This window comes from Cetorhinus maximus, chromosome 10, assembly GCF_964194155.1.
Source record: "Cetorhinus maximus chromosome 10, sCetMax3.hap1.1, whole genome shotgun sequence".
In the NCBI taxonomy this organism is placed as follows: domain Eukaryota; kingdom Metazoa; phylum Chordata; class Chondrichthyes; order Lamniformes; family Cetorhinidae; genus Cetorhinus; species Cetorhinus maximus.
The window spans coordinates 110,836,494-110,864,110 of NC_135888.1; the positions used below are offsets into that span (position 1 = coordinate 110,836,494).

At 42.9% G+C, this 27,617-nt stretch overlaps 1 protein-coding gene across 2 annotated transcripts in view; it reads right to left on the bottom strand.

Moving 5' to 3' along the window:
• Positions 1-27,392, bottom strand: part of LOC144685942 (organic cation/carnitine transporter 2-like) — a 127,639-nt gene extending 100,247 nt beyond the window's left edge. Inside the window, exon 1 of one of the 2 annotated variants that reach the window (XM_078551000.1) lies at positions 26,938-27,391. In XM_078551000.1, coding sequence (XP_078407126.1) covers positions 26,938-27,327 — 390 coding nt within the window. In that variant the 5' untranslated portion in view covers positions 27,328-27,391. Of the gene's footprint in view, positions 1-26,937 lie in introns of both variants that reach the window. The other variant, XM_078551001.1, reaches the window with a different exon arrangement.
• Positions 27,393-27,617: the final 225 nt, after the last annotated feature.

Consider the following 27,617-nt stretch of genomic DNA (forward strand, 5'->3'; position numbering starts at 1 on the left):
CTAAAAAAAGGTTCAGATAGAGACGTAAAGGTAAGAAAGCTGAATGTGATTATAGCAGAACAAAGGTAGCATTTTAGCACTAACCACTACCATTAACACTCCCTTTGTCCTTCAGTTCATGACATCTTTGTCAATCCCTCCTTTGTCCCCACTATTGTGGGCCTTCTATCCAGCTCCACCTGCCTCACCCCTCTTAAACAGTATAAATTTAATCACATTTCCACTTCTCTTCAGCTCTGAAGAAGGGTCATATGGACTCGAAATGTTAACTAATGCTCTGGGGACCTAGGTTTGAATCCCACTATGACAGATGGTGGAATCTGATTTTAATAAAAATCTGGAATTAAAAGTCTGATGATGACCACAAAACCATTGCTGATTGTCACTAAAACCCATCTGGTTTACTAATGTCCTCAAGGGAAGGAAATCTGCCACCCTTAGCTGGTCTGGCCTACATGTAAGTCCAGGCCCACAGCAATGTGGTTGACTCTTATGTGCCCTCTGAACAAGGGCAATTAGGGATGGGCAATAAATGTTGGCCTAGCCAGTGATGCCCACATCCGCAAATAAAAGAACAGTCTTTTTTTTATTCAAGTTCCTCACTCATGCTAAACCCTTGGTTTTCCATTATTTCTAACATGAAGACAGATATAAAGTATTTGTTTAATACCCCTACTATTTCCTTATTCCCTTTTCTCATTTCCCCTGCCTTTGTCTCTAATGAGCCCACATTTGCTTTCATTAATATCTCCCCATTTACATACCTATGGAAACATTTACAATGGGCAGAATTTTGCCCTTGATGGGCGGGCGGGCCCCACCGGCTTGGCGGCGGGCAGGCAGCCGATCGCCGCCGCTGAATCGGGCCCCGCAGCCATTTTGAATGGGCAGGCCAATTAAGGCCCGCCCAGCGGCCTGCCCGATGGGAAGCGCTATGTGCTTCCTGTGCAGGGAGGGGAGGGATTCCCCAACTGTGAAAGTGCGCTTTTTAGCGCATGCGCACGAAAGAGCGCACATCTCCCTGAGACTAAGTGCTGTCTCAGGGAAAACGCTGAAAGTTTTATAAACTTAAAAAATAGAAAACTAAAAAAATGATGAACATGTCCCCCTCAAGTGACAATGTCACACGAGATGGGACATGTTCATAATTATCACATAAAATTTACTAAAGTTTTTTAAAACAGACATGAAACCTCATCCCGCCAGTGGATGAGGTTTCATGTTTTTTCAGAAACCCGCTGGGGCTCCTGGCCTGCCCGCCAGCCTTAAGGTTGGACACGCAGGGCCTTCAATTGTCTTAATTATCCTGTCAATGGCCTCAATTGGCCAGTAACGGGTCGGCGGGCGGACAGCTGATTTGGCTGTCTGCCCGCCTTCCTGAAGATTTAAATGGGGCGGGATGACATCAGGGGTTCCTCCCGATGTCATACCGCGTCGGTTTCCCGTCGGCGAGCGGACCCCGCCCCCAACTCGCCGACGGAAAAATTCTGGCCAATATGTTTTTATGTTTGCTGCTAGTCTACTCTCATAATTTATTTTCTCTTTCCTTTTCAATTTCTTGGACATCCTTTGATGAATTCTAAAATCCTCCCAATTCCCAGGCTTACCACTCTTTTTGGCAACCTTATAAACCTCTTGCTTTGATGTAATACCATCTTTAGCTCCTCTTGTAAGCCATGGTTAAACTACTTTTTCTGGTTTTTGTGCTTTAAAGGCATTCACATTTGTTAAATATTGTATGTTAATTCTTTAAATGCTAGTCTGTCTGCTGTCATAGCTTCTAATGTACTTTCCCTATCTTAGCTAATTAGTGCCTCAGACCGATGTAATTTGCTTTGCTCAGATTTAAGACCCTATTTTTATACTTAATTAAATCATTTTCAAACTCAATATAAAATTATTTCATGTTATGATCACTCTTCCCTAGTGACATCTTTACTACAAGGTTATTAATTAACCCTTGTATATATTTCATGAACTCGCCTTTGAAACTATTGCTGAAATTTATACCTGTCCTCGTGAAAATGCATTTTTTTAAAAGGAAAAGAAAGCTGAGAAGGAATAATTTTGTTCAAAGTATTCCCCTGTTTTATCAAAGAAAATAAGAGCATCTGCAGAAATGATTGCTTGATGCTTCTGTAAAACTTTCACCAGCACAAAGGTGCTTGAATTTGGTAAATTTCTCTTTGCCAAATCATTATGGGGACACCCAATCCCGGAGATCATGTTAAAGACTGGGGTAGTCGAACCTTTAGCCATCTCATTTCTTGTCCTGATAAACAAAAACTGCTCTTCAAAATCCTGACATCAATTCAATGAGTCAACTGCAAATGATCTAAGCTACAAATCAAGTTTGATCTCCATATTATGGAATAATATACATTAAGTATATTTACTATAGACAAGAGGAAGTCAATAACAGAGAAAACTTGTTAAGCAAGCAACATAATATGTATAAAGGTTTTTCAAATGATATATTATCAACCTTTGGAAATAGTTTTTCTTTAACTTACAACTGCATTGTGTAACAATGTTATTATTACCGAATATATATTATGCACATGGAGCTTTTATATTGCACATTTATTCTACCGGAAAATGAAGTATTCAATGAAAGTATTGTATTTCAGACTGTAATATACTGCCTAAAATATTTTGTTCAGGGTTACCTAAATATTGTTACCATTGTCAACTATTAGAAACTGCCTGCACTGACTTGAAAGCATTTTAATGAGGGAAATCAGGACTGCAAGCAAGGACTTGAAGATAAACCACACTTTTCTCTGCTGGGATACCTCTTTTTCCTACCATAATTTCACATTCAATAGATGCAGGAACAAACTTGTCACTATTTATGCCAGTTAAGTGAATCAGTGATTGCTTTGCAATCAATATTACAGGTCTGTCATTATTTGCTAATTCTTTTTGTTATTATTAACCAAAGTAGATGATTTTCATTCTCAGCTACATCAGTTGGATGGTGGGCAGGACAAGCAGAATATCTGGATCAAGTTGCTAAGTGAAGGCCTGGATCATTCTAATGGTCGGGTCTCATTCACATGGAACTGGTGAGCTGTCCACATTTCCAGCAATGAAAATTAGCTTGCCAATTGTGGGAGGGAAATAAATAGAGCTTAGTCAGCTAAGGACATTTCAACAAATGGCCAGGCTGAAGCGGAGAGAGGCAGCTTAAAGTTAAACACCAGTCAGGAGAATTTTTGTGGAGGTGCAAGCAGATCTATCATGCTCATTCTGACCCCCCTGAAAAAATCCTCCACAAACATGAATTTTGACCTTCTGTGAGTGACATGCAACAATCCCTTTAAGCGTTGCTAATTTGGCCACCACAAACTCTGTGTTATTAGATGGAGCTATGTATTTTCAATTCAAAATTACATCAAGCAAGGTACTATAAAAGCCAGATGTCACTGATTTGCATGCCATTATTAAGTTCCTGACAACTTTCAGTGAGAGTCCGAGCCATTTGTTTCGAGGAGTTTCCAAAATTACAGTTATTGTAAAGACAGCAGGAAGTTCCTCGTAATGATTTTGTCTTGTTAGTTTTTAAAAATTCATTCTGGTGATATGGGCCTCACTGACAAGGCAAGTATTTGTTTCCCATACTTAGTTGTTCCTGAAAAGGTGCTTGTGAGTTGCCTTCTTGAACCATTACAGAACTTGTGCTGAAGTATGCCCAAAGTGCTGTCAGATAGGGCATTCCAGATTTTTGACACAGTGACCCTGAAGAAATGGCAATATATGTTCAAGTTGGAATGGTGTGTGGCTTAGAGGACAACCTGGTGGTGATGGTGTTCCAAGTACCTGTTGCCCTTGTCCTTCCATGTGGTGGACATAAATGTAGGTACATGTAATGACTTGACAGACCGGACAGGTTTCAACAAGAAACAGATAAACTTTAGTGCAGAGAGCTTTTTAGATGTTTGATGCTTGATCAGGATCCTTGCCAGGAAGCCCTGCCCCCGCCAGATTACCCACACTTAGGACTCATTGGTTGGAATCTCCAAGAACATCACGTCACCCCTACATGGCATAGTGGTATTGTCACTGGACTAGTATTCCAGAGACCCAGGGTAATGCTCTGGAGACCCGGGTTAGAATCCCACCAAATCTCACCAGATAGTGAAATTTGAATTCAGTAAAAATCTGGAATTAAAAGTCTGATGATGACCACAAAACCATTGCTGATTGTCACTAAAACCCATCTGGTTTACTAATGTCCTCAAGGGAAGGAAATCTGCCACCCTTAGCTGGTCTGGCCTACATGTAAGTCCAGGCCCACAGCAATGTGGTTGACTCTTAAGTGCCCTCTGAACAAGGGCAATTAGGGATGGGCAATAAATGCTGGCCTAAGCAGCAATGCCCATATCCATATCCCATGAACGAATCAAATAAAAGACAGCAGGAGAGGCTATATCTTCAGTTACTACATTTCCTCCCCCTTTAGTTCTTTACAGTTTCTATTTACAGAGAACATTTGAATATCCAACAACAAATACATTTATACAACTTCAGGTGATTAAAGATTAATGAGGTGCTTTCCTTATTTGGTTAGAGCAGCGTAGCTCTACCACTTGAGGTTCTTCCACAGGATCGACAGGGTTGACATGAATCAGGAACTGCAGCACAAGATATTTCATTAGAAAGTGGCAGATCAGGGTTAGGCAACTCTACAAAGACATCGGGCATGTCTATTCTAGGTTTATCTGTCACCTTAGGGATTAATGGTTCGACGTTAATAACAGGCAGAATAGTTGGTTGCTGGAATGGCTCTCAGTCACAAATATGGTCACATGTTTTTGAATGATTCTGTCTTCCACTTGGAAGGATAAGGGACCAGTCTCTGAGACAATGGTTCTAGGAACCTAACAAGGTCTTCTTCTGAAATTCCGCATGAATATTGCGCCTCCGACAGTGAATGTGCGAGCTTTGCTATAAATATTGTGATTCAATTTTTGATTACTCTGATCCTTCTCTACCTTCCCCTCTAAGCTTGTGTAATAAACCTCGAGTGCAGGATGGGTTGCTTGTAAAAAACAATAAACTTTATTTACAGAGCTCCTGATGGAGCTACATGCTTGTCCCAAGATCAAGGCTAGAAATCTCCGCACCTAAGATTCCCCACGCTTAGGGCTGATTTGTCTATACAGTCACATGATCCCCATTTCAGTATGAAAAGGTTTAATTTACAATTACTACATTCCTCCCCCTTTAATTTTGTTTTACCTCTCTTATTTACAAAAATATCTTAACTCATAGCAAATACAAATATATGCAGTTCAAGCAATTATAGACTTAGTCTTAATATATACAGTTCATGGAATTAGAGATTTAGTCTTTGAGGAGGTTTTCGGATTCGAGTGACACAACTCTACAACTGGAGGCTCTTCCATTGGATCGATTTGACTGGGAACTACAATGTCTGGAACATCTTTAGATAATGGCAGTTCAGAATTATTTACTTCAACAGAGACAGCAGGTATGTCTATTTTTTGTTGATCCGGCACCTCAGGGATCAAAGGTTCGACTTTGATTTCAGATGGATTAACTGGTTGTTGGAATGTGCCTCAACTTCTGAGATGATCCACGTGTTTCCTAACAATCCTGTTTTCCACGTCCACTTGATAAAATAATGATCCTGTTTCAGAGACAATTGTACCAGGAACACATCTTGGCTCACTTGCAAAATTTCGTACAGTAAACTCTCTCCCACAGTAAATTCTCGACTTTTACTGTGAACATATGATTCACTTTCTGACTCCTCTGGTTTTTATCCACCCTTCCCTCTAAATTAGGGAACACTAGACTCAACCTTGTACGAAGTTAGCATTTCATTAGCAATTCAGAAGGTGTTGAACCAGTGGTTGCACGAGGAGTTGTGCGATAGTTGAACATAAATCTTGAAATTCGTGTCTCTAATGTTGCCTCTGATAGTTTCTTCATGCCTGTTTTAAAGGTTTGTACTGCTCTTTCTGCTAAACCATTGGATGAGGGATGATACAGTGCTACTCTGATGTGTTTAAACCCATTTATGTGCATGAATCTTTGTAATTCAGTACTAGTGAAAGCTGTATCACTATATGACACAATAACTTCAGGTAGACCATGTACACTGAAACACTGGCGTAGCGTTTCAATAGTTGCACGTGATGTATGTGATTTCACTTCATACACATCCATCCACTTTGAATGTGCGTCAATGGGCACAAGAAACATGACACCTAAAAATGGACCTACATAGTCTATGGGCAGAATTTCACCCATGTCGGGTGGGCTTGGTGGATGTGGGCAGTTGGGAAGCCGACTGCCGCCTGCAATCAGGGCCAGAAGGTGATTTCACGCTGGAAGGCCAATTAAGGCCCGCTCAGCGCTGCCTGTGCGGGTGGGGAGGTGGAGTACAAGCTGGGTGACTGCGACCTTCGTACACGCGCACAAGTGCACGCTTCATAATCTCCCTGAGGCACAGAGCTGTAAGGTAGGACAGGCAGTGAAAAGTTCAAATTAATTGATAATTTAATGGCCTTAACAGGCCTTTTGATTGTTGGTAGGTGCGCTGCCAACTTCAGCGCATGTCCGCCGAACAAAATATTGCATGACTGTGTGTTGACGTTGGGACACTTGCCCAACGTCAATGCGCGTCATTTTAAGCCTGAGTAGGTCAGGCACGCGCCCACCCGCCGAGCTAAAAATTTTACCCTACGTGTAGTCTAACCCAGGGTTGATGAGGCCACTCCCACGGATGCAGTGGAGCTGAAACGGGCAACTTCTGCTGTTGCTGACACTGGAGACAGTGTTTAACCATTTTTTCTATTTAATGTCTATACCTGGCCACCAAATATAACTTTGTGCGAGCATTTTCATTTTTGAAATGCCAGGATACACACTATGAAGCTCTGTCAATAGTGATTCCCTTCCTTGTAAAGGGACGACGACTCTTGTTCCCCATAACAAGGTACCATCCTGACAACTCAGTTCAGATTTATGAACATAGAATGGTTTTAATTATTCAGAGACTTGTGCATTTGACCATTCTTACGATACCTGTTCATGGACTCTTTATAAAATTCAATCCTGATTTGTCCAATTGTTTATCTATCTCATGCAGACTGGTGAGGAGTCCAGGAAATTCAACACAAATGAGGTACTGGAGCATGTGTAATGCTATCTAGCAAAAGATGACTGAGGGCACCAGCATTTGCTATAATACACTTGGACGGTGCATAAAAACGTACTCATATGCCAACAAAATTAAAGCCCATCCTTGAATTCTAGTAGAGGCTATCGATGGGATTGCATTATTTTCTCTAAATAAACCCAACAGTGGCTTGTGATCTGACACTATGGTGAATGGACAATATTGATGGAACTCCTTTACTCCAAATATGACAGATAAGCCTTCTTTTTCAATTTGTGAGTAACCCTTATCAGCTACAGAAAGGGTTCTGGAGACATATCTTATTGATCTTTCATAACTACTCTCCATCTTGTGTGACAGTACTGCTCCCATTCCAAAGGCAGATGCACCACAAGTGACTATCAATTCCTTAGACGGGCCATAGTGCACTAGCAGACACGATGAGTGTAAAAGCTTCTTGACTTTTATAAAGGCTTTTTCTTGCTGTGCCTTCTGTGGTTCTTCTTTAATAATAAGCGTAAAGGGGCTAACACTTTAGATGGATTAATCAAGATTAATAACTTACCATGCCTAAAAAAGACTTGAGCTCTGTGACGTTGGTAGGAGTGGGCACTTCCTTGATTGCCCTGACTTTCTCCTCTAATGGATGCAACCCTTGGGAATCCACTTGATGATCCAAATACATGACTTCAATTGCTTGGAAAGTGCACTTCTCTTCTATCAAACTATCGCCAGCCTCCAAAAATCTCTTCAGAACCTCTTTTAGTTGGCCAAATGTTCTGCTTCCATGGATTCTGTGATCAGGACATCGTCCCGGTACACTATAACTTGGGGAAGTCCTTTTAGTCCTTGTACAAGGGATGCTGTTTCTTTGGAAATTCGCACAGGCAAATGACGCACCAAAGGGTAGGCCTGTATACTGGTGCAGGCCCTTGTGAGTGTTTATGATGACATACCTCCATGATGTGTTGTCCAGTTCTAGCTGTTGTATGCTTGGCTCATATACAGTTTAGTGTAGGTTTTCATCTTGCAAGTTTAGCGTACAGATCTTCAATCCTTGGGATTGGGTATTTGCCTAATTCCACAGCCTTGCTCGCAGTTAATTTATAATCTCTGCAGATGTGAATGGTTTGATCTGGTTTCATCACAGGGACTATGGTTGCTGCTCATTCTGAAAATTGGATTGGCTGGATTATTCCTAACTTCTCCAAATGGCACAATTCCTTTTCCTTTAGAGCATAAGGCACAGATGTTGCCTTAAAAAACCGGGTTGTTGCTTCTGACTCCGCGTATATTTTAGTTTGTAGGCCTTTTATTTTCCCCAACTCATCTCGGAATACTCTGTCACACTTTTTTTAACAACTAAGGAATTCCTCCTGTTCTGACTTGAAAAATTTCTGACCAGCTGAGTTTAATTTCTTTCAACCAACCATGGCCCAGAAGGCTAGGACCTTCTGGGCTGTCTGTTGCCTGTAGAATACAGGTACAGAGGCGATGCCTTTCATCTGTATTGCCTCTCCTGTATACGTTTTTAGCTGGGCAGTGGTTTGCTCCAAACTCAATGGCTGGGTACCTTTTCCGAGGTATTTAAAGATGTGGGCCAGAATTCTTACCTTGATGGGCAGGCGGGCCCCACCGGCTTGTCGGCGGGTGGGCAGCTGAACTCTGCCGCCGAAACGGGGCCCGCCGCCATTTTGAGTGGGCAGGCCAATTAAGGGTCACCCAGCAGCCTCCCCGACAGGAAGTGCTATGCGCTTCCTGTGTGGGGGGTGGCGGGATTCCCCATCTGTCAAAGTGCGCTCCCTCACGCATGCGCGCGAAAGAGCGCACATCTCCCTGAGACTAAGTGCTGTCTCAGGGAGATCACTGATATTGTAAAAAACATTAAAAATAGAAAAATATAAAAATTATTAACATGTCCCCCTCATGTGACAATGTTACACGAGATGGGACATGTTAATAAAAAGGACATAAACTTTATTAAACTTTTAAAAAACGGACATGAAACCTCATCCCGCCAGTGGATGAGGTTTCCTGTATTATCAGGAGCCTGCTGGGGCTCCTGGCCTGCCCGCCAACCTTAAGGTTGGACGGGCAGGGTCTTTAGTGATCTTAATTAGCCTGTCAATGGCCTCAATTGGCCATTGACAGGTCGGTGGGCGGACAGCTGATTTCGCTGTCCGCCCACCTTCCTCAATATTTAAATGGACCGGGATGACGTCGGGGATTCCTCCCAATTTCATCCCCCGTCACTTTCCCGTCGGCGAGCAGGCCCCACCCCCAAATTGCTGATGGGAAAATTCTGGTCGTGTTCTCCCACCACCGTGGTAGATGTTCCTGTGTCAACCTCCATGACCAAAGGCTTCCCATTTACTTGAAGGGTAACAGTGCTTGGTTCAGTTTTCTTGGCCTGCAGATTATGTAGGGAATAGATCTCAGTACCAGCAGTTTCTAGTTCATCTATATTGTGCACTTCATTTAACTTGACCTGCTGTTTGAATGGCTGTCTTGATCTTGCCCTGCAATGTTCTCCAACATGCCCTTTTTTGTGATAGTATCTGCATGTTTCGGTTACATGATTACCCCCACATCAGTAGCACTTTAATTTCAGAATTACTGGTGAGCTGTTTCCAGTATTTCTTTTTTTCTAGCGGTAGGGACTGTGTCCCCCTTCGCGGTAGCCTCCTTGGTTTTCACGCCATGCCCGTCGGCAGGTTCCCGCCCTAACTGCGAAACGGCACTATGTTGCACACTCTGCAAAGCTTGCGAGTCCCTCTCAGCACTATCTCCATGGTGCTCTTCAGGTCTATACCAATTTCTGCAAGTTAACGGCGCTGAATGGCGTTGTTGCTTATGCTGCAAACTAAACAATTTCGAAGCATGTTGTTTAGAATTTCACCGAAGTCACAGTGCTCCATTAACTGTTTTAACTTCATGATGTATGTTGCGATCGATTCACTGGAGGCACTTACTCTCAAGTTGAAATTGAATCTTTGCTTAATCACCGATGGTTTAGGTTGAAAATGTGCCTTCACGAGGTCTACTAGCTCGGTGAAGGATCTGGAATTTGGGGCCTTCAGAGCGATCAGACTACGGATTAGGTTATATGTTTTGCTCCCACAGACACTTAGGAAAATTGTCTTTTGTTTCTCCTCTGCTTATTTTGTTATTTTGTTTACCACAAAGTAGAAACCTAGGCACCCTATGTACTGACTCTGATCCTCGATAGATGAGTCATACGGGTCAATTCTGCCGAAGAGAGGCATTGCTGGTGAGTATACTTTTTTCTTTTTCTTCCCCTAAAAATTGAAACAGTCAAGAGGCGAGGTGCAGCGCTGGAGCTATTTATCCTTGTTGCCAATTGTAATAAACTTGGAGTATAGGGCAGAACTGTGCTGGTTAGAAAAGCTGGGCATCATTCAACCTGTCCAATTCTCAGAATGGGCAGCACCCATAGTTCCAGTGGTTAAGCCTGACCAAACCATATGCATTTGTGGGGAATGTAAATTGACCATAAACAAGGCAGCCAAACTAGATAAGCACCCCATTTTTGTAAGAAACAGTAAACAGTAAACTTTATTTACAGAACTCCTGATGAAGCTACATGCTTGTTCCAAGACCAAGACTAGAAAGCTCCACCCCTAAGATTCCCTGCGCTTAGGCTGAGTCACATGATCCCTATAACAGTAAGAAAAGATTTAACTTACGTTTACTATAGTTTGGAATCACCAGGATTAACCTTGTATGTAGGCTGCATTTCATCAATAATTCAGACAGTGTTGAACCTGTAGTCGAATGAGGCATTGTATAACAGAAGAAAGTGGGAAAGTCGAGTTCCTAGAGTACCTTCTGATAATCTCTTCATTCCAGATTTGAAAGTTTGCACAGCTCTCTCAGCTAAACTATTTGATGAAGGATGGTATGAGGCTGTTTTAATATGTCTGATACCATTTAAATTCATAAATCTCTGAAACTTTGCACTGGCAAAGACTGTACCGTTTGCAGACACGATGATTTCCGGTAGGCCATGTATGCTAAAACAGTGATGCAGCTTCTCGATAGTTGTGCTCAATGTTGGTGATCTGACTTCATATACATCCATCCATTTAGAATGTGCATCTACGATCAACAAAAACATGGTACCTAAGAATGGTCCTACATAATCAACATGTAGTCTAACCCAGGGTCAACCAGGTCACTTCCATGGATGCAGTGGAGCTCAAACAGGCAAATTCTGTTGTTGCTGACAATGGAGACAGTACTTGACCATGGTTTCAATGTCACTGTCAATGCTTGGCCACCAGACATGGCTTTGCACAAGCATTTTCATCTTTGATATGAATGGATGCGCACTGTGAAGCTCCGTCAAGAGTGGTTCTCTTCCTTGCGATGGGACGATGACTCTTGATCCCCACAACGAAATTCCATCTTGACAGCTTAACTCAGTTCTTCAGACATAGAATTGTCTCCTCTCTTCAGATACAGGTGAATTTGACGATCCTTCCAAAACAAAGTCCCTGACTTCCGGCAAAATTGAATCTCTGTTCATCCAATTTCTAATTTGCTTCGCACACACAGGCGAAGAATCCAAGAAATTCAGTACTAGCACAACTTCTTGTGGCACAAGAGCATGTACAACACTTTCTGGTAATGGGAGATGACTGAGTGCGTCCGCATTTGCAATGTGTAAGCCAGGATGGTGCATAAAGGTATACTCATACACAGATGATATCAAAGCCCAACTTTGAATTCTTGCTGATGCTATTGGCAGAATGGCTTTATCCTCACTGAATAACCCCATTAATGGTTTATGGTCCGACACAATGGTGAAAAATTATCCATGCAGGTACTGGTGGAGCTTCTTCACTCTGAATACCACCGATAAACCCTCCTTTTCTAGCTGGGAATAACCCTTCTCGGCTGTGGAAAGGGTTCTTGGGACATAGGCAATGGGCCTTTCTGATCCATCTTCCATTCTATGTGATAACACAGCTCCTACACCATAAGGAGAAGCATCGCATGTTAATACCAATTCTTTCGATGGGACATAGTGTACCAATAAACACAACAAATGCAATAGTTTCTTTACTTTCACAAAGGCTTCTCCCTGTTGTGACGTCCACGACCAACAATGATTTTTTTTAACAACAAGTGTAATGGTGCTAACACTGTTGAAAAGTTTAGCAAGACGCGGATATAGTAGTTGATCATACCCAGGAAAGACTTAATTTCGGTTATATTGGATGGTGAGGGCGCATCTTTGATTGCTCTAACTTTCTCTTCTACTGGATGCAAACCCAAGGCGACCACCCTGTGACCTAGGTAAGTGACTTTCGACACAAAGACCGCTGTTCTTCCTTTCTTCCATGAATCTTCTTAGCACCTCCTCCAGGTTGGCCAAATGTTCGGTCTCGGTTGACCTGTGATCAGAACATCATCTAAGTATACTACTACTCAGGGAAGTCCTTGCAAAAGACTCTCCATTGTCCTTTGGAAGATTGCACATGCAGCTGATACTCCAAAGGGTAGGCAAGCATACTGAGAAAGACCCTTGGGTGTGTTGATAGTCAGGTATTCTCTAGATGTGCTATCCAGCTCTAATTGTTGGTAAGCATGGCTCATATCCTATTTTGTATAGGGTTTGCCTCCAGCTAGCTTTGCATATAAGTCGTCTATCCTTGGAATGGGGTGCTTATCTAGTTTGGCTGCCTTGTTTATGTTTAATTTATTGTCCCCACAAACGCATACAGTTTGGTCAGGCTTAACCACTGGAACTATGGGTGCTGCCCATTCTGATAATTGGACAGGCTGAATGATGCCCAGCTTTTCTAACCAGCACAGTTCTGCATCTACCTTCTCCTTCAATGCAGAAGGTACAGGTCTGGCCTTAAAGAAATGTGGTGTCGCCTGAGGATCCACATATACTTTTAACTTCCCTAATTCATCCCAAAATTTGCTGTTGTACTTCCTTAACAGTTCAGGAACTCCTCCTGTTTTCAGGTGAAATATTTTGGACCAGTCGAATTTGATTTTCTGTAACCAGTCTTGGCCCAGAAGACTAAGTCCTCCTCCGACAGGTCATTGTCTAACTATTGTCGTTGACTATTGTCGTTGGAAGCTGAGCTGTCTGTTGCCTATAAGACAATGGTACTGTGGTGATGCCTTTTACCTGTATAGATTCTCTAATGTATGTCTTCAACTTAGCAGTTGTCTGCTGCAGATTCAGTGGCTGGGTACCTTCATTTAGGTATTTAAATGTGTGCTCTCCCACCACTGTGGTTGAGGCTCCCATATCTACCTCCATTATTAGTGGCTTCCCATTAACTTGGATTGACAAAGATAGGCTCGGTTTTCACAGCGCTGATGTTATGCAGGGAATAGATGTCGGTATCGATAACTTCAGGTTCTACTGTATTTTTCAATTCAGTCATGTTGGCTTTCTGCTTTATGGGCTGTTTTGACTTTGCCCTGCATTACTTTAAGTGACCTTTCTTATAGCGGTAATGGCATTCTGCCTCCTTGAATCTGCAGGTCTCCGGTCTGTGGTCACCCCCACATCTAACATCACACAGATTAACCTTGGAGTCGCTGCTGAAGTGTTCCTCCTAGGCCTTTTCATGTTTCTAACAGTGGACATTGTCTCTCACTTCGATGCTGTGTCTCTGGTCTTTGCTGCACTCCCGGTAGTAGATTCCCGCCCCACATGAAGAACAGTGCCATGTTGTATATTTTGCAAAGCCTGCTAATCTCTAGCAGCACTTTCCATGGCAAGTGATATTTCCAGGGCGCTCTTCAAGTCAATGTCAACCTTTGCAAGCAAATGGCGTTGAACGGCGTCATCGTGAACTCCACAAACTGATTGGTCCCACTGCATATCATTTAATGTGTCTCCAAAGTCGCAGTGTTCTGTCAACTGCTTCAACTTCGTTGCATAGACTCTCCCGGAAGCCCTAACTCTGGATTTAAACTTAAACGACTACATTATTACAGGTGGCTTCAGCTGGAAATGCTTTTTCACGAGGTCCGCTAATTGATTAAAGGACTTGGGCACATCCGGGACCGTCAGGCTGAAGATGAGATTGTATATCCTGCTACCACATATGCTCAAAAGGATTGCTTTCTGCTTTTCCTCAGTGGCAATTTTGTTTGTGACAAAATAAAATCCGAGGCGCTCTACACACTGGCTCCAGTCTTCCATAGTCACATCGTAAGGATCGATTCTGCCGAAGAATGGCATGACTGGTGAATGCTCTGCTTTTTTTTTAAGATTCGATGTACTCACATTAACAAGGTGAGGTGCAGCACTAGAGCTATTTTACCCTCATCGCCAAATGTAATGACTTGACGGACCAGACAGGTTTCAACAAAAAACAGATAAACTTTATTACAGCGAGCTTTTTAGATGCTTCATGCTCAATCAGGACCCTCATCAGGAAGCCCCCCCCACCCCCCCCACCCCCCCCACAATGAATTATGCAAGTTTAGGGCCCATTGGTCAGAGCCTTCAAGAACATCATGTGACCCTTGATAGACAGCAGGAGAGGCAATACCTTCAGTTACTACAGTGCATGATACAGTAGTTTGCAGATAATACAAAAATTGGTCATGTGATTGATAGAGAGGAAGCAAACTGTAGACTGCTGGAAGTTATCAATGGTCTGATCAGATAGGCAGAAAAGTGGCAAATAGAATTCAATTTAGAGAAATGTGAGGTAATACATTTGGGAAGGGCAAACATGGCAAAGGAATACAGAAGAAATGGTAGGATGCTGAGAAGCGTAGAAGAACAGAGGGACCTTGGAGGACATGTCCACATAGCCCTGAACGTAGCAGAACAGGTAGCTAAGGTGGTTAAGAAGGCATATAGGATGCTTTCCTTTATTAGTTGAGGCATAGAATTTAAGGTGGGGTGGGGGGAGATTATGCTGGAATCACATAAAACACTAGTTAGGCCACAGTCAGATTACTGTGTACAGTTCTGGTCACCACACAAAGGATATGATTGCACTAGATTGGTTCCAGGCCAGATTTACAAGGATGTTGTCAGGAATGAAGAATTTTAGCTATGAGGAAAGATTGGATTGGCTGGGGTTGTTTTCCTTTAAACACAGGAGGCTAGGGGAAGGTTTAATTGAGGTGTATAAAATTATGAAAAGCTAAGATTTTTTTTATTCATTCATGGGATGTGGGCATTGCTAGCTGGGCCAGCATTTATTGCCCACCCATAATTGCCCTTGAGAAGCTGCTGGTGAACTGCCTTCTTGAATCCCTGCAGTCCCTGGTTTAGGTACATCCACAGTGCCGTTCGGGAGGGAGTACCAGGAGCTTGACCCAGTGACAGTGAAGGAATGACAATATATTTCCTAGTCAGGATGGTGAGTGGCTTGGAGGGGAACTTCCAGGTGGTGGTGTTCCCAACTATCTGCTGCCTTTGCCCTCCTAGATGGTAGAATTCATAGGTTTGGAAGGTGCTATCTAAGGAGCCTTGGTGGGTTCCTGCAGTGCATCTTGTAGATGGTACACACTGCTGCTACTGTGTCACTGGTGGAGGGAGTGAATGTTTGTGGATGGGGTGCCAATCAAGCGGGCTGCTTTGCCTTGGATGGTGTTAAGCTTCTTAATTGTTGTTGGAGCTGCACTCATCCAGACAAGTGGAGAGTATTCCATCATGCTCCTGACTTGTGCCTTGTAGATGGTGGACATGCTTTGGAGAGTCAGGTGAGTTACTTGCTGCAGGATTCCTAGCTTGTAGCCTGTTCTTGTATTCACAGTATTTATATGGCTAATCTAGTTTAGTTTCTGGTCAATGGTAACCCCCAGGATGTTGATGGTGGGGAAGGTATGCCATTGAATGCCATGGGGCGATGGTTAGAATCTCTCCTTTTGGAATTGGTCATTGACTGGCACTTGTGTGGCGCAAATGTTACTTGTCGCTTGTCAGCCCAAACCTGCATATTGTCCAAGTCTTGCTGCAAATATGCTTATGATGGACTTGGATTCTGATCCACCCAAGCCAGACCCCACTAGAACTCAAAAAAATCTGTATTGCTTCTTTCATATTTCACATTTTGAAACCTCCTTCATCTCAAGATGTTGCTGTTGTAGGGTAATGGTGACAGTTCGGAGGGTTTGAAGAAGTCTTCGTAATCAAAGGTAGATTAACTATAAATCTTTATTGACTCTTAGAACTATTTACAAATATACAGTAAAGGTTACAAGCTAGGAGCTGTCTTGATACTTGCACATGGCTCTGTCCAACACTAGACTGACCCTGGGCGTAGGCCATGCACTCTCTTACATCACTGTGTGGGTGGTACTGTACTCAGTCCCACAATAACCCTATATGTGCCAGACCCTTATAATACATCTCCCCACAAGTCTTCAACCAATGTATTTTAAGTGATTATATATTACCATATCTTACATTGTTAGTGCTATCATACATTTACATTGTCATTACTATATTCCCATTACCTCATCTCCCTCCTTCATGTCCATGAATTCAAAGGTTCAGGTGGCCTGGAGGCATTATAACCCTTGCTCGCACTACTGTCGGAGGAGCGGTAGTCTCTGTCATTGCTGGTTCTTCCTGTAGGTTTAGACGTTGTCCTGGCATCTGGGTATGTTCCTTGATGTCCCTCCATTGCACAGTGGGGACAGGCAGTCTGGGGAGACTCCTCCTGTTTCTCCTGACTGTGTCCTTTGTGGTGCCAACCAGGTCGGAGTGAAGTTGGTCCTCATTCTTTCTAATAATGGTACCTTCTTTCTTGGGGTCTTTAATCCAGACCTTGTCACCTTTAATTGTGGCAAGTGCCTAGTGCAGTACCTTCTGTTGTAGGCGGAAGCCTGCTTCTGCCTGTAAGACTGCTCTCTTGCTTTCATGCCCTGGTAACACTTGGTATGAGTTTTTTTGGCAGGATTGGAAGTTGTTTGCGGAATTTTCTGCACATCAGGAATTTGGATGGGGACAGGCTACACTGTAAAGGAGTTGACCTGTTTTTGAGTAGTGCTGTTGGGAAATCCTCATTTGTTTTTTTTGGAGGGCTTTTACTGTACGGACGCTTCTTTCAGCCCTCCCATTTGACTGTGGATATCTCGGGGATCTGGTGCGGTGGTGGAAGCCCAATGTGGTGGCAAAGTGCGCAAAGTACTCATTTGAAAATTGTGGGCCATTATCGGCCATGATCTCGTGCAGGATGCTGTGGCTCACAAACATCTCCTTTAGTGCCTTAATTACTGCCTCTGCGGTAGTTATATGTGGTTGCTTCACCTCAACCCATCTGAAGAAGTAGCCCACCAATATAAAGAATGATTTGCTGTTGAAGACAAATAAGTCAACACCTAGCCTGTCCCATGTCCTGGTAGGGAACTGTGTGCGGAGGTATGCCTCTCTTTGGTCCTGCCTATGCACTCCCTCCATCACCGACGAACAGTACCATTTACAAGATGCACTGCAGAAACTCATCAAGGCTCCTTAGGTAGCACCTCCCAAACCCATGACTGCTACCCTCTAGAAGGACAAGAGCAGCAGATACATGGGAACACCACCACTTCAAGTTCTCCTCCAAGCTACTCACTGTCCTGACTTGGAAATATATCACCATTCCTTCACTGTCACTGGGTCAAAATCCTGGAACTCCCCCCCACTAATAACATTGTAGGTGTACCTACACCACAGGGATTGCAGTGATTCAAGAAGGGAGCTCACCACCACCTTCTCAAGGGCAATTAGTGATGGGCAATAAATACTGGCCTAGCCAGCGTCGCCCACATCCCGTCAACGAAAAAAAAAATTGCACACAACTGGCAATTTGCAATGTTGTCTTCAATCGCCTTTGAAATGCCTGACCACCAGACAATGGATTGAACCCATGCTCTGCACTTGGTGAATAGGAGAGTTTTCTTGGTCTCAGGTAATCCTTCAACCACTATCACTTTTGTTCAAAAATTGCTGGTTGCGGGATCTTGCTTTGCATATATTGGCTGTCGCTTCTTTACCTTACAAAACTGACTACACTTCAAAAAGTACTTAATTTGGATTTTGGATGTCCTGAGGTTGTGAAAGGTGGTATATAAATGCAAGAGCTTTCTTACTGATTGAGCTAAGGAAGAGATAAATCAGCCAGCATTCTGACTACTGATTGAGATACAGTGACTCGACTGCAAAGCGTGTGCATGGACATTGACTGGGGACAGGTTTGCCTGTGATGTCTGCCTCACAGTATACATAGTTTATAAGGCACACAATTAGGTTAGCCATTCATTGCCTGATCAGGCAATATCGCATCTAGCACTATTGGGCCCTCTTTCTCTTTGACATTGTCCACCCTCACCTCCAACAATAAGTGTGAGAAGAACATGGGCTTGTTTGTCACCAAGATTGGGGCTATCTGTTCGCTTGCCATTTCAACACTCCACCCTGCTCTTATGCCCACATGTCCGTCCTTGGCCTGCTGCAATGTTCCAGTGAAGCTCAATGCAAACTGGGGGAACAGCACCTCATCTTCCGACTAGGCACTTTACAGCCTTCTGGACTGAATATTGAGTTCAACAATTTTAGATCATGAACTCTCTCCTCCTCCCCACCCCCTTTTTCCCAATAATTTATATAGATTTTTCTTTTCCCACCTATTTCCATTATTTTTAAATGTATTTCCATCCATTGTTTTATCTCTACCTTTTAGCCTATTTCGATCCCTTCACCCCACCCCACCCCTGCTAGAGCTATCTGTACCTTGCTCGTCCTGCTTTCTACCCTTAATATCACCTATTAGCACATTTCTTAGTTAATATCACCACCGTCAAGACCTCTTTGTTCTTTTGTCTATGACATCTTTTGGCAATCTCCACCTATCACTGGCCCTCTATCCAGCTCTACTTGTCCCACCCCCCCTTAAACCAGCTTATATTTCACCTCTCTTCTATTTTTCCTTTGTTCTGTTGAAGAGTCATACGGACTTGAAACGTTAATTGTTATCCTCTCCGCAGATGCTGTCAGACCTGCTGAGTTTTTCCAGGTATTTTTACTTTTGTTTTTGTTTTGGACTTCCAGCATCCGCAGTGTTTTGCTTTTTACTTCCTTGCCCCCTTGTTGGCTGATATTGTAAATGGTTCCTTCTCCTCAATTACTACCTCATCCTATTCAAAACTTCAGTGATCGCTTTCCACCTTCAAAAAGTACCCTTGAATCCTCTCTCTTGGCAAACTATCACTCCACCTTTAGCATCCCTTTCTCTCCAAATCCTTGAACGTGTTCTCAAATCTCAAATCCATCTTTCCCTCAACTCCATGTTTGAACCTCTCCAATCAAGTTTCCTCCGTGTCACAGTATTGACATGCCCTAAACAGGGACACAAGTAACACCCTCTATGATTGTGACCATGATGTACCATTTATGCTCCACCTTACGCTTCTCAACTTTTCTGCAGCCTTTGATATGACTGACCACACCACCCTCCTCCAATGCTTTCTGTCTATCATCTAGCTGAGTGGAACTTCCCTCGCCCTGTTTCACTGTTACTTATCCAGTCATTGCGAGCAAATATATTGCAAAGGCTTTTCTTCGCACCTGCATTATTACCATTGGAGTTCCTCAAGGATCAATCCTTTGTTCCTTCCAATTTCTCATCTACATGAAGTTCCTTGATGGCATCTTCTGAATATATGACATCAGATTCCATATGTACACTATTGACATCCAATTGTAAGATTTTGATGATGCTGCTCATTTTTAGGGTTTGTTGTTGGTCTAGCTAATATCCATGGATTTTATTTTTAACACTTTTTAATTAGTTCAGTTTGAAATTCTGTTAGTGAGACAATGGGCAGGCAGGGCAGTTGGGATATTTTACAGGATGGCAGAAATTTCACTTAATGGTTTTATGGCTCTAAGTTACCTGAGATTCAGCAGCTCTATATTTGAAGAAATGGCTGAAAAGTAGTGCCATCCTCAGTTTAAGCTATCTTTGAACAAAATGCATGCATTGATTTAATTGGCCTGTAGGGCAGAACATCTGAATTGGAGGGAAGCTTTTCTTTTCTGACATTACGATAGGAAGTGTTTATAATTTATTTGTTCTTAATGGCTTTAGAATTTGTGGGAATATGTTAGATTAGTTGATGTGACTGTTTACAACTAGTGTACTATTGACAAGAGGATGTGACATTGTTGTAACTGTCCTGTATCTAAAGGAAATGCATAATTTGTTTGTAATGGAATGTAAACTCTGGAGGCCCACGGGACAAGGGGTGGACATTTGTCTTTAGTCTACATGACTCTAGTTTCATAGGTGGGTGACACAAGATGACTCAGCCCCAGCCAATGAAAGAGGTGAATCTAGGCTATTTCCAAATAAGAGATTCTAGAATAACGAGAACTGGGGATAAAAGTTGGAAAATAGGAGTCTTTGTTGGCACAGCTTTACTTCTGGGGTATGATTCTTCTGGGCTCACTTCAACATCACTTCAGAGATAGAAGGAGAGAAAGACATCGCCTGTGCTGGTAGCACGCAAGGAATCCTAGGAACTTGAGGGATAAAGATCTTCCTTGTTGTCTTCACTGTTTTTTATTAAGTATATGTAAAATCTTGCTTATTAAATTCTACTTGATTCATAAATACTAATTATTCGTACCTTGTTCGGTCAAGCACAACTGGGGACCCCAGTTGCAGAAATTAAAAATTTGGAACTTAAAAGATTTTAATTTGAAGGGTTTTATACCTCAAAACCCTAAAATCTTACACAATTCTACATTACCACTACCTCTCTCAACCTTTCCAGTTTTCAGACTGCTTATCCGATATCTAGCCCTAGATGAATTGCAATTTTCTCCAATTAAACATTGGGAAGACCAAAGCCATATCTTCAGACATCCTGTTCAACCTTCCAAATCCATATCCTCTCCATCCCAAAGACCCCTTGCTTCTACCTCCATAATATTACTTGGCTCATCAGTTTACCTGTGGGGGGGATTAACACTGTTCCCTGCAGCAAAGGGTGAGAGTCCATACAGCTGTGTTGTCTGCCTGATGCCAGGGTTTGGGACATCTGCTCAGGGCTGGAGTGGAATTTGCAGTGGGAGGGGGAGGATCCAATTGTTGTGGTCTATGTAGGTACCAATGACATAGGTAGAAATAGGAAAGAGGTCTTGCATAGAGAGTACGTGGGGCTAAGAACTCAATTGGAAAGCAGAACCTCAAAGGCTATAATCTCTGGATTATTACCCGAGCCATGTGCAAATTGGCATAGGGTATATAAAATTAGAGAGGGTGATACGTGGCTCAAAGACTGGTTTGGGAGAAGTGGGTTCTAGTTTGTGGGGCATTGGCACCAGTACTGGGTGGGGGCTGTAACGTTGGGATGGTCTACACCTGAACTGATTATCCAAACTGCATCACTAGGGAAGTAGAGAGAGTTTTGACTAAATAGTGGGAGCAAAGGTTAATAGGTGGAAAGATGTGGTCAATCAAAGAGTAGAGACAAGGTAAGAGAAGAAAATAGTAATATGGGAAATGAGGGTCGGAGAATGGCAGGAAGGGTAAGAGGGGAAAAATCTAAGGTTGCACAAATAATCAAGACTAAGGCCAGAATTTTTCCTTCATCGGGCGGACTCGACTGGAGCGGGCAAGGTGGATCAGGAAGCGTGCGAAAGAGGGCTTCAATCTCCCTGAGGCACGGAGCTGCCTCAGAGAGATTGAAGCACTTTTTCAAAAAATTAATAAATGCAATAAAATTTTAATGAATGTGTCAAATGAGATGGGACATGTTTTTAATTTCAAAATAAAAGTTTTATTGAATTAGTATTAGCTTTAGGAAACCTCATCCGCTCGTGGTTGAGGTTTCCTATGCCCACCAACCGTTAGGTTGGACAGGCAGCATAAATTTCAAGTTAATTAGCTCATTAATGGCCTTAATAGGCCCTTCAGTTATTGGCAGGCGCATAGCCCACCAAACGAAATAACCTTTGAGGTCCTGCTTTTCAATTTAGTGCCTAGCTCCACATACTCTCCATGCAGAACCCCTTTCCTAGTTCTACCTACAGAGCCTTTAGTTTAGTCTTTTTGTTATCTTTGTGACATCTAGGGCAGAATTTTACATTCGGCATGCGGGCGCGTGCCTGACATGGCTGAGTGTAATGTGAGCGGTCAGTGAGAGCAGTATAAAAGGGCGCAAAAAACAGAGGCTGAGACCGGAGAGGAGAGGCGTACCCTCAGGAACTTCAGGCGGTGGAGTTCGAAGTGACATCAGGATTCAAAAAATGACGAGACACAGGGGAGGCAGCTGATTGGTAAGTAGGATCAGGTGAGTACTTCTACTTCTACCTTTTCCACTAATTAAACTGCTGCAGTCCATTAGCTTGAATAAAATAACGTGAGGACTTTGGACTGTAGCAGGAGTGTTTGGAGTGGAATAAGGCCCCTAGCATAGTTAGGATTCTTTAAAGGGAGTAACTAACAAGCTTAATCTAAAGGGAAGTCATGGCAGCAAAGCTCGCACCTGCAATATGCTCCTCCTGCGCTATGTGGGAAGTCATGGACACTTCCTATGTCCCTGGTGGCCATGTGTGCAGGAAGTGTGTCCAGTTGCAGCTACTGGCTAACTGTATTTTGGAGCTGGAGCTACGGGTGGATTCGCTGTGGAGCAATCTGAGATTGTTGTGGACAGCATGTTCAGTGAACGCAGGTAAAGACTGAACAGGCAGAAAGGGGATGGGTGACCACCAGGCAAAGTTGAGGAAGGCAGGTAGTGCAGGAGTCCCCTGTGGCCGTCCCCTCTCTAACAGATATACCTTTTTGGATATTGTTGGGGGAGATGACTTCTCAGGGGAAAGCAGCAGCAGCCAAGTCCATGGCACCATGGGTGGCTCTGCTGCACAAGAGGGGAGGAAGAAGACTGGCAGGGCTATAGTGATAGGGGATTCAATAGTAAGGGGAACAGACAGGCGTTTCTGCAGCCGCAAAGAGACTCTAGAATGGTATGTTGCCTCCCTGGTGCCATGCTCAAGGATGTCTCGGAGAGGCTGCAGGGCATTCTGAAGGGGACGGGTGAACAGCCAGTGGTCATGGTACATATTGGTACCAACGACATAGGTAAAAAAAAGGGATGAGGCCCTACAAGCTGAATATCGGGATTTAGGACATAAATTAAAAAGTAGGACCTCAAAGGTAGTAATCTCAGGATTACTTCCAGTGCCATGTGCTAGCGAAAATAGAAATAACAGGATATATCAGATGAATACGTGGCCGAAGAAATGGTGTGGAGGGGAGGGATTCAAATTACTGGGACATTGGGACTGGTTCTGGGGAAGGTGGGACCAGTACAAACAAGACAGGTTGTGTCTGGTCAGGACCGGGACCAATGCCCTCGGTGGAGTGTTTGCTAGTGCTGTCGGGGAGGGGTTAAACTAAAATGGCAGGGGGGTGGGAGCATGAGCAGGGAGACAGAGGAGGGCGAAACAAAGATAGAAATGAAAGTCAGAAAAGTAAGAAGCAAAAGTGCAAGGCAGAAAAAACAAGGGCGAGAAACAAATGGGGTCATAGTGCAAAATAAAGCTAAGATGACTAACAAGGTTAAAAAGATAAGTCTAAAGGCATTGTATCTTAATGCATGGAGCATTCACAATGAGGCAGATGAATTAACAGCGCAAATAGATATAAACGGTTATGAAATAGTTGCAATTACAGAGACATGGCTGCAGGGTGACCAATGATGGGAACTGAACATCCAGGAGTACCCAATATTTTGGAACGACAGACAAATAGGGAAAGGCGATGGGGTAGCACTGTTAGTAAATGAAGAAATCAAAGCAATAGTGAGGAAGGATATTGGCTTGGAAAATCATGATGTGGATTCTGTTTGGGTGGAGATAAGGATCACCAAGGGGCAGAAAACATTGGTGGGGGTTGTCTATAGGTCCCTAAACAGTAACAGAGATGAATCGTGGGTGACTTTAATCTACAAACAGATTGGACAAACCAAACTCGCGATAATACTGTGGAGGAGGATTTCTTGGAGCGTGTACGTGATGGTTTTTTTAGACCAATACGTTGAGGAACCAACTAGAGAGCAGGCTATCCTAGACTGGGTATTGTGCAATGAGAAAGGATTAATTAACAATCTTGTTGTTCCCTTGGGGAAGAGTGACCATAAAATTAAAGAATTGTTCATTAAGATGGAGAGTGAAGAAGTTAAATCTGAAACTAGGGCCCTGAATCTAAATAAAGGGAACTACGAGGGTATGAGGCGCGAGTTGGCAATGATGGATTGGGGAAGCTCACTAAAAGGGTTGACAGTGGATAGGCAATGGCTAATATTTAAGGAACATCTGCATGAATGACAACAATTATTCATTCCTGTCTGGCGCAAAAATAAAACAGGAAAGGTGGCTCAACCATGGATTACAAAAGAAATTAGGGATAGTATTAGATCCAAAGAGGAGACATATAAAATTGCCAGAAAAAGCAGCAAGCCTGAGGATTGGGAACAGTTTAGAATTCAGCAAAAGTGGACAAAAAGATTGATCAAGAAGAGGAAAATGGAGTATGAGAGTAAACTTGCAGGGAACATAAAAACTGATTGTAAAAGCTTCGATCAATATGTGAAGAGAAAAAGATTAGCAAAGGCAAATGTCAGAAATGGGTGAAATTATAATGGGAACAAAGGAATGGCAGAAGAATTGAACACATATTTTGGCTCTGTCTCCACAAAAGAGGACACAAATAATTTCCCAGGAACCAAGGGTCTAGAGAGAGGGAGGAATTGAAGAAAATCAGTATTAGTAAAAAAATGGTGCTAGAGAAATTAATGGGGTTAAAAGCTGAAAAATCCCCAGGGCCTAAAAATCCACATCCCAGAGTACTAAAGGAAGTGGCCCTGGAAATATTGGATGTGGCCATCTTCCAAAATTCTATAGATTCTGGAGCAGTTCCTACAGATTGGAGGGTGGCAAGTGTAACCCCACTATTTAAAAAAGGAGGGAGAGAAAAAATGGAGAATTACAGACCAGTTAGCCTAACGTCAGTAGTGGGGAAATTCTAGAGTCTATTATAAAAGATGTGGCAACAGAGCACTTGGAAAGCATTAACAGGATTAGGCAAAGTCAGCATGGGTTTATGAAAGGGAAATCATGCTTAACTAATCTACTGGAGTTTTCTGAAGATGTAACTAGTAGAATAGATAAGACAGAACCAGTGGATGTGGTGTATTTGGATTTCAAGAAGGCTTTTGATAAGGTCCCACATAAGAGGCTAGTGGGCAAAATTAAAGCACATGGGATCGGAGGTAATATACTGGCATGGATTGAGAATTGGTTGGCAGACCGGAAACAGAGAGTGAGAATAAATATGTTTTTTCCTGGGTGACAGGCGGTGAATAGTGGTGTACGCAGGGATCAGTGCTTGAGCCCCAGCTATTCACGATATATATAAATGACTTGGATGAAGAAACCAAATGCAATATTTCCAAGTTTGCTAACGACATAAAACTGGGCGGGTTGTGAGTTGTGAGGAGTATGCAAGGAAGCTTCAGGGTGATTTAAACAAGTTGTGTGTGTGGGCAAACACATGGCAGATGCAATATAACGTGGATAAATGTGAAGTTATGTGCTCCGGTGTGAAAAACAGAAAGGCAGAGTGTTATTTAAATGGTGATATATTGGGAAATGTGGATGTACAAAGGGATCTAAGTGTCCTTGTACACCAGTCAATGAAAGTGGACAGGTGTAGCAAGCAATTAGGAAGACAAATGGTATGTTGGCCTTCATTGCAAGAGGATTTGAGTTCAAAATTGGGATGTCTTACTGCAATTATACTGGGCCTTGGTGAGGCCACGCCTGGAGTATTGCATGCAGTTTTGGTCTCCCTACTTAAGGAAGGATATACTTACCATAGAGGGAGAGAGGCGAAGGTTCACTAGGCTGATACCAGGAACGGCAGGGCTGTTGCATGAAGAGAGATTGGTTTGACTGTGCCTTTATTCACTTGAGTTTAGAAGAATGAGAGGGAATCTGATTGAAATATATAAAGGGCTAGACAGACTAGATGCAGGGAGGACGTTTCCCCTGGTTGGGGAGTCTAGAACCAGGGCCACAGTCTCAGGATACGGGGCAGGCCATTTGGGACTGAGATGAGGAAAAATTTCTTCACTCAGAGGGTGGTCAATCTGTGGAATTCTCTAGCAGGTCACTGAGTATATTCAAGAAAGAAATTGATAATTTTTTGGTTGTTAGGGGCATCAAGGGACATGGAGTGAAAGCGAGAATTTAGCATTGAGATAGAGAATCATAATGAATATTGGAGCAGGGTCGAAGGGCCAGATGGCCTACTCCTGCTCCTAGTTTCTATGTTTCTATATCCAACTATGTCTTAAATGTACAGTCCTACTCCAGTCAACCTCACTGCTTCCCTTGGCAACTCGCCACTTTCAAATAGTTTGACTTAAACTGTCTTCACCGTGCACTTCCTGAATTTGAGACAATGCCCTCTAGTTGTAGAACCTTTGTTTATGTTAAACAAATTGAGGTTGATGTTGGAAAATTACATAAATTAGAACAAATCTTTTAGAACTGGAGCAAGACTTTGGCCAGAGGGGTACAAAGTTAAAGACAGATGTTATGGTTCAAATTTCATATAGACTGAAAAACATTAAGGTAAAATAATAAAACCTGTCTGGCCCCAGGCCATGCAGAATAAAGAATACACTCACTTGGTCATGTTTGGATTCAAGTGCATGTGTCCCTTTGATTTTGGAAACATATACCTTCACAATCAGACTCACTAGTAACTTACCTCACTGACGATGGTGGAGATGTACTGATCCTTACTGTACTCCCAACCATCCAAACAGGGCTCCTGTTCTACCTCAGACATGTTGCAGGAATCTGGGTTGGGAAAGGTCTCCGAAAGATTCACTATCGCATCCAGCCGGTACCGTCTACATTTGCTGTACAGGAGTTTGCCTCTCTCTTGCTCCAGAGGGATAGTCCGATTCATCCACGCTTCACTCAGATTGAGATTCCCGGGAATTGAGCAGCGATGCTCTGGCACATCCCCGACAAAAACTATGGACAGACCACCGAAGCCATTGGGAAAGACACTAAGGCTCAAAACAAAGAAGACAAGCTTCTGGTAGGGTCCCCATTCTCCGAGGAAAGCGGCGATTTCATCGTAATCCCGCATGTTAGTGACAGCGGGAGGACTGGCAGCGAATTTCTTCTGTAAAACTGCAGCAACTGGCCGTTGGAGGGCGGACCACAAATTTGCAGAATTGCATTATTTCAAACTCTAAATAATTCTAGATCGTTTGAAAGTAGTCTGATCTTCCCCTGACACTGTCCCTATACTCTTAAAGCGGATTCCCTTATAACTGAAAATTTCCAATTCTTTTGGCAGGAGAAACATTTTTCCCTTATGATTCAGAACCACCCAGTCCAAATTTTGTTTAATACTCACAAAACTTTATTCAGTTA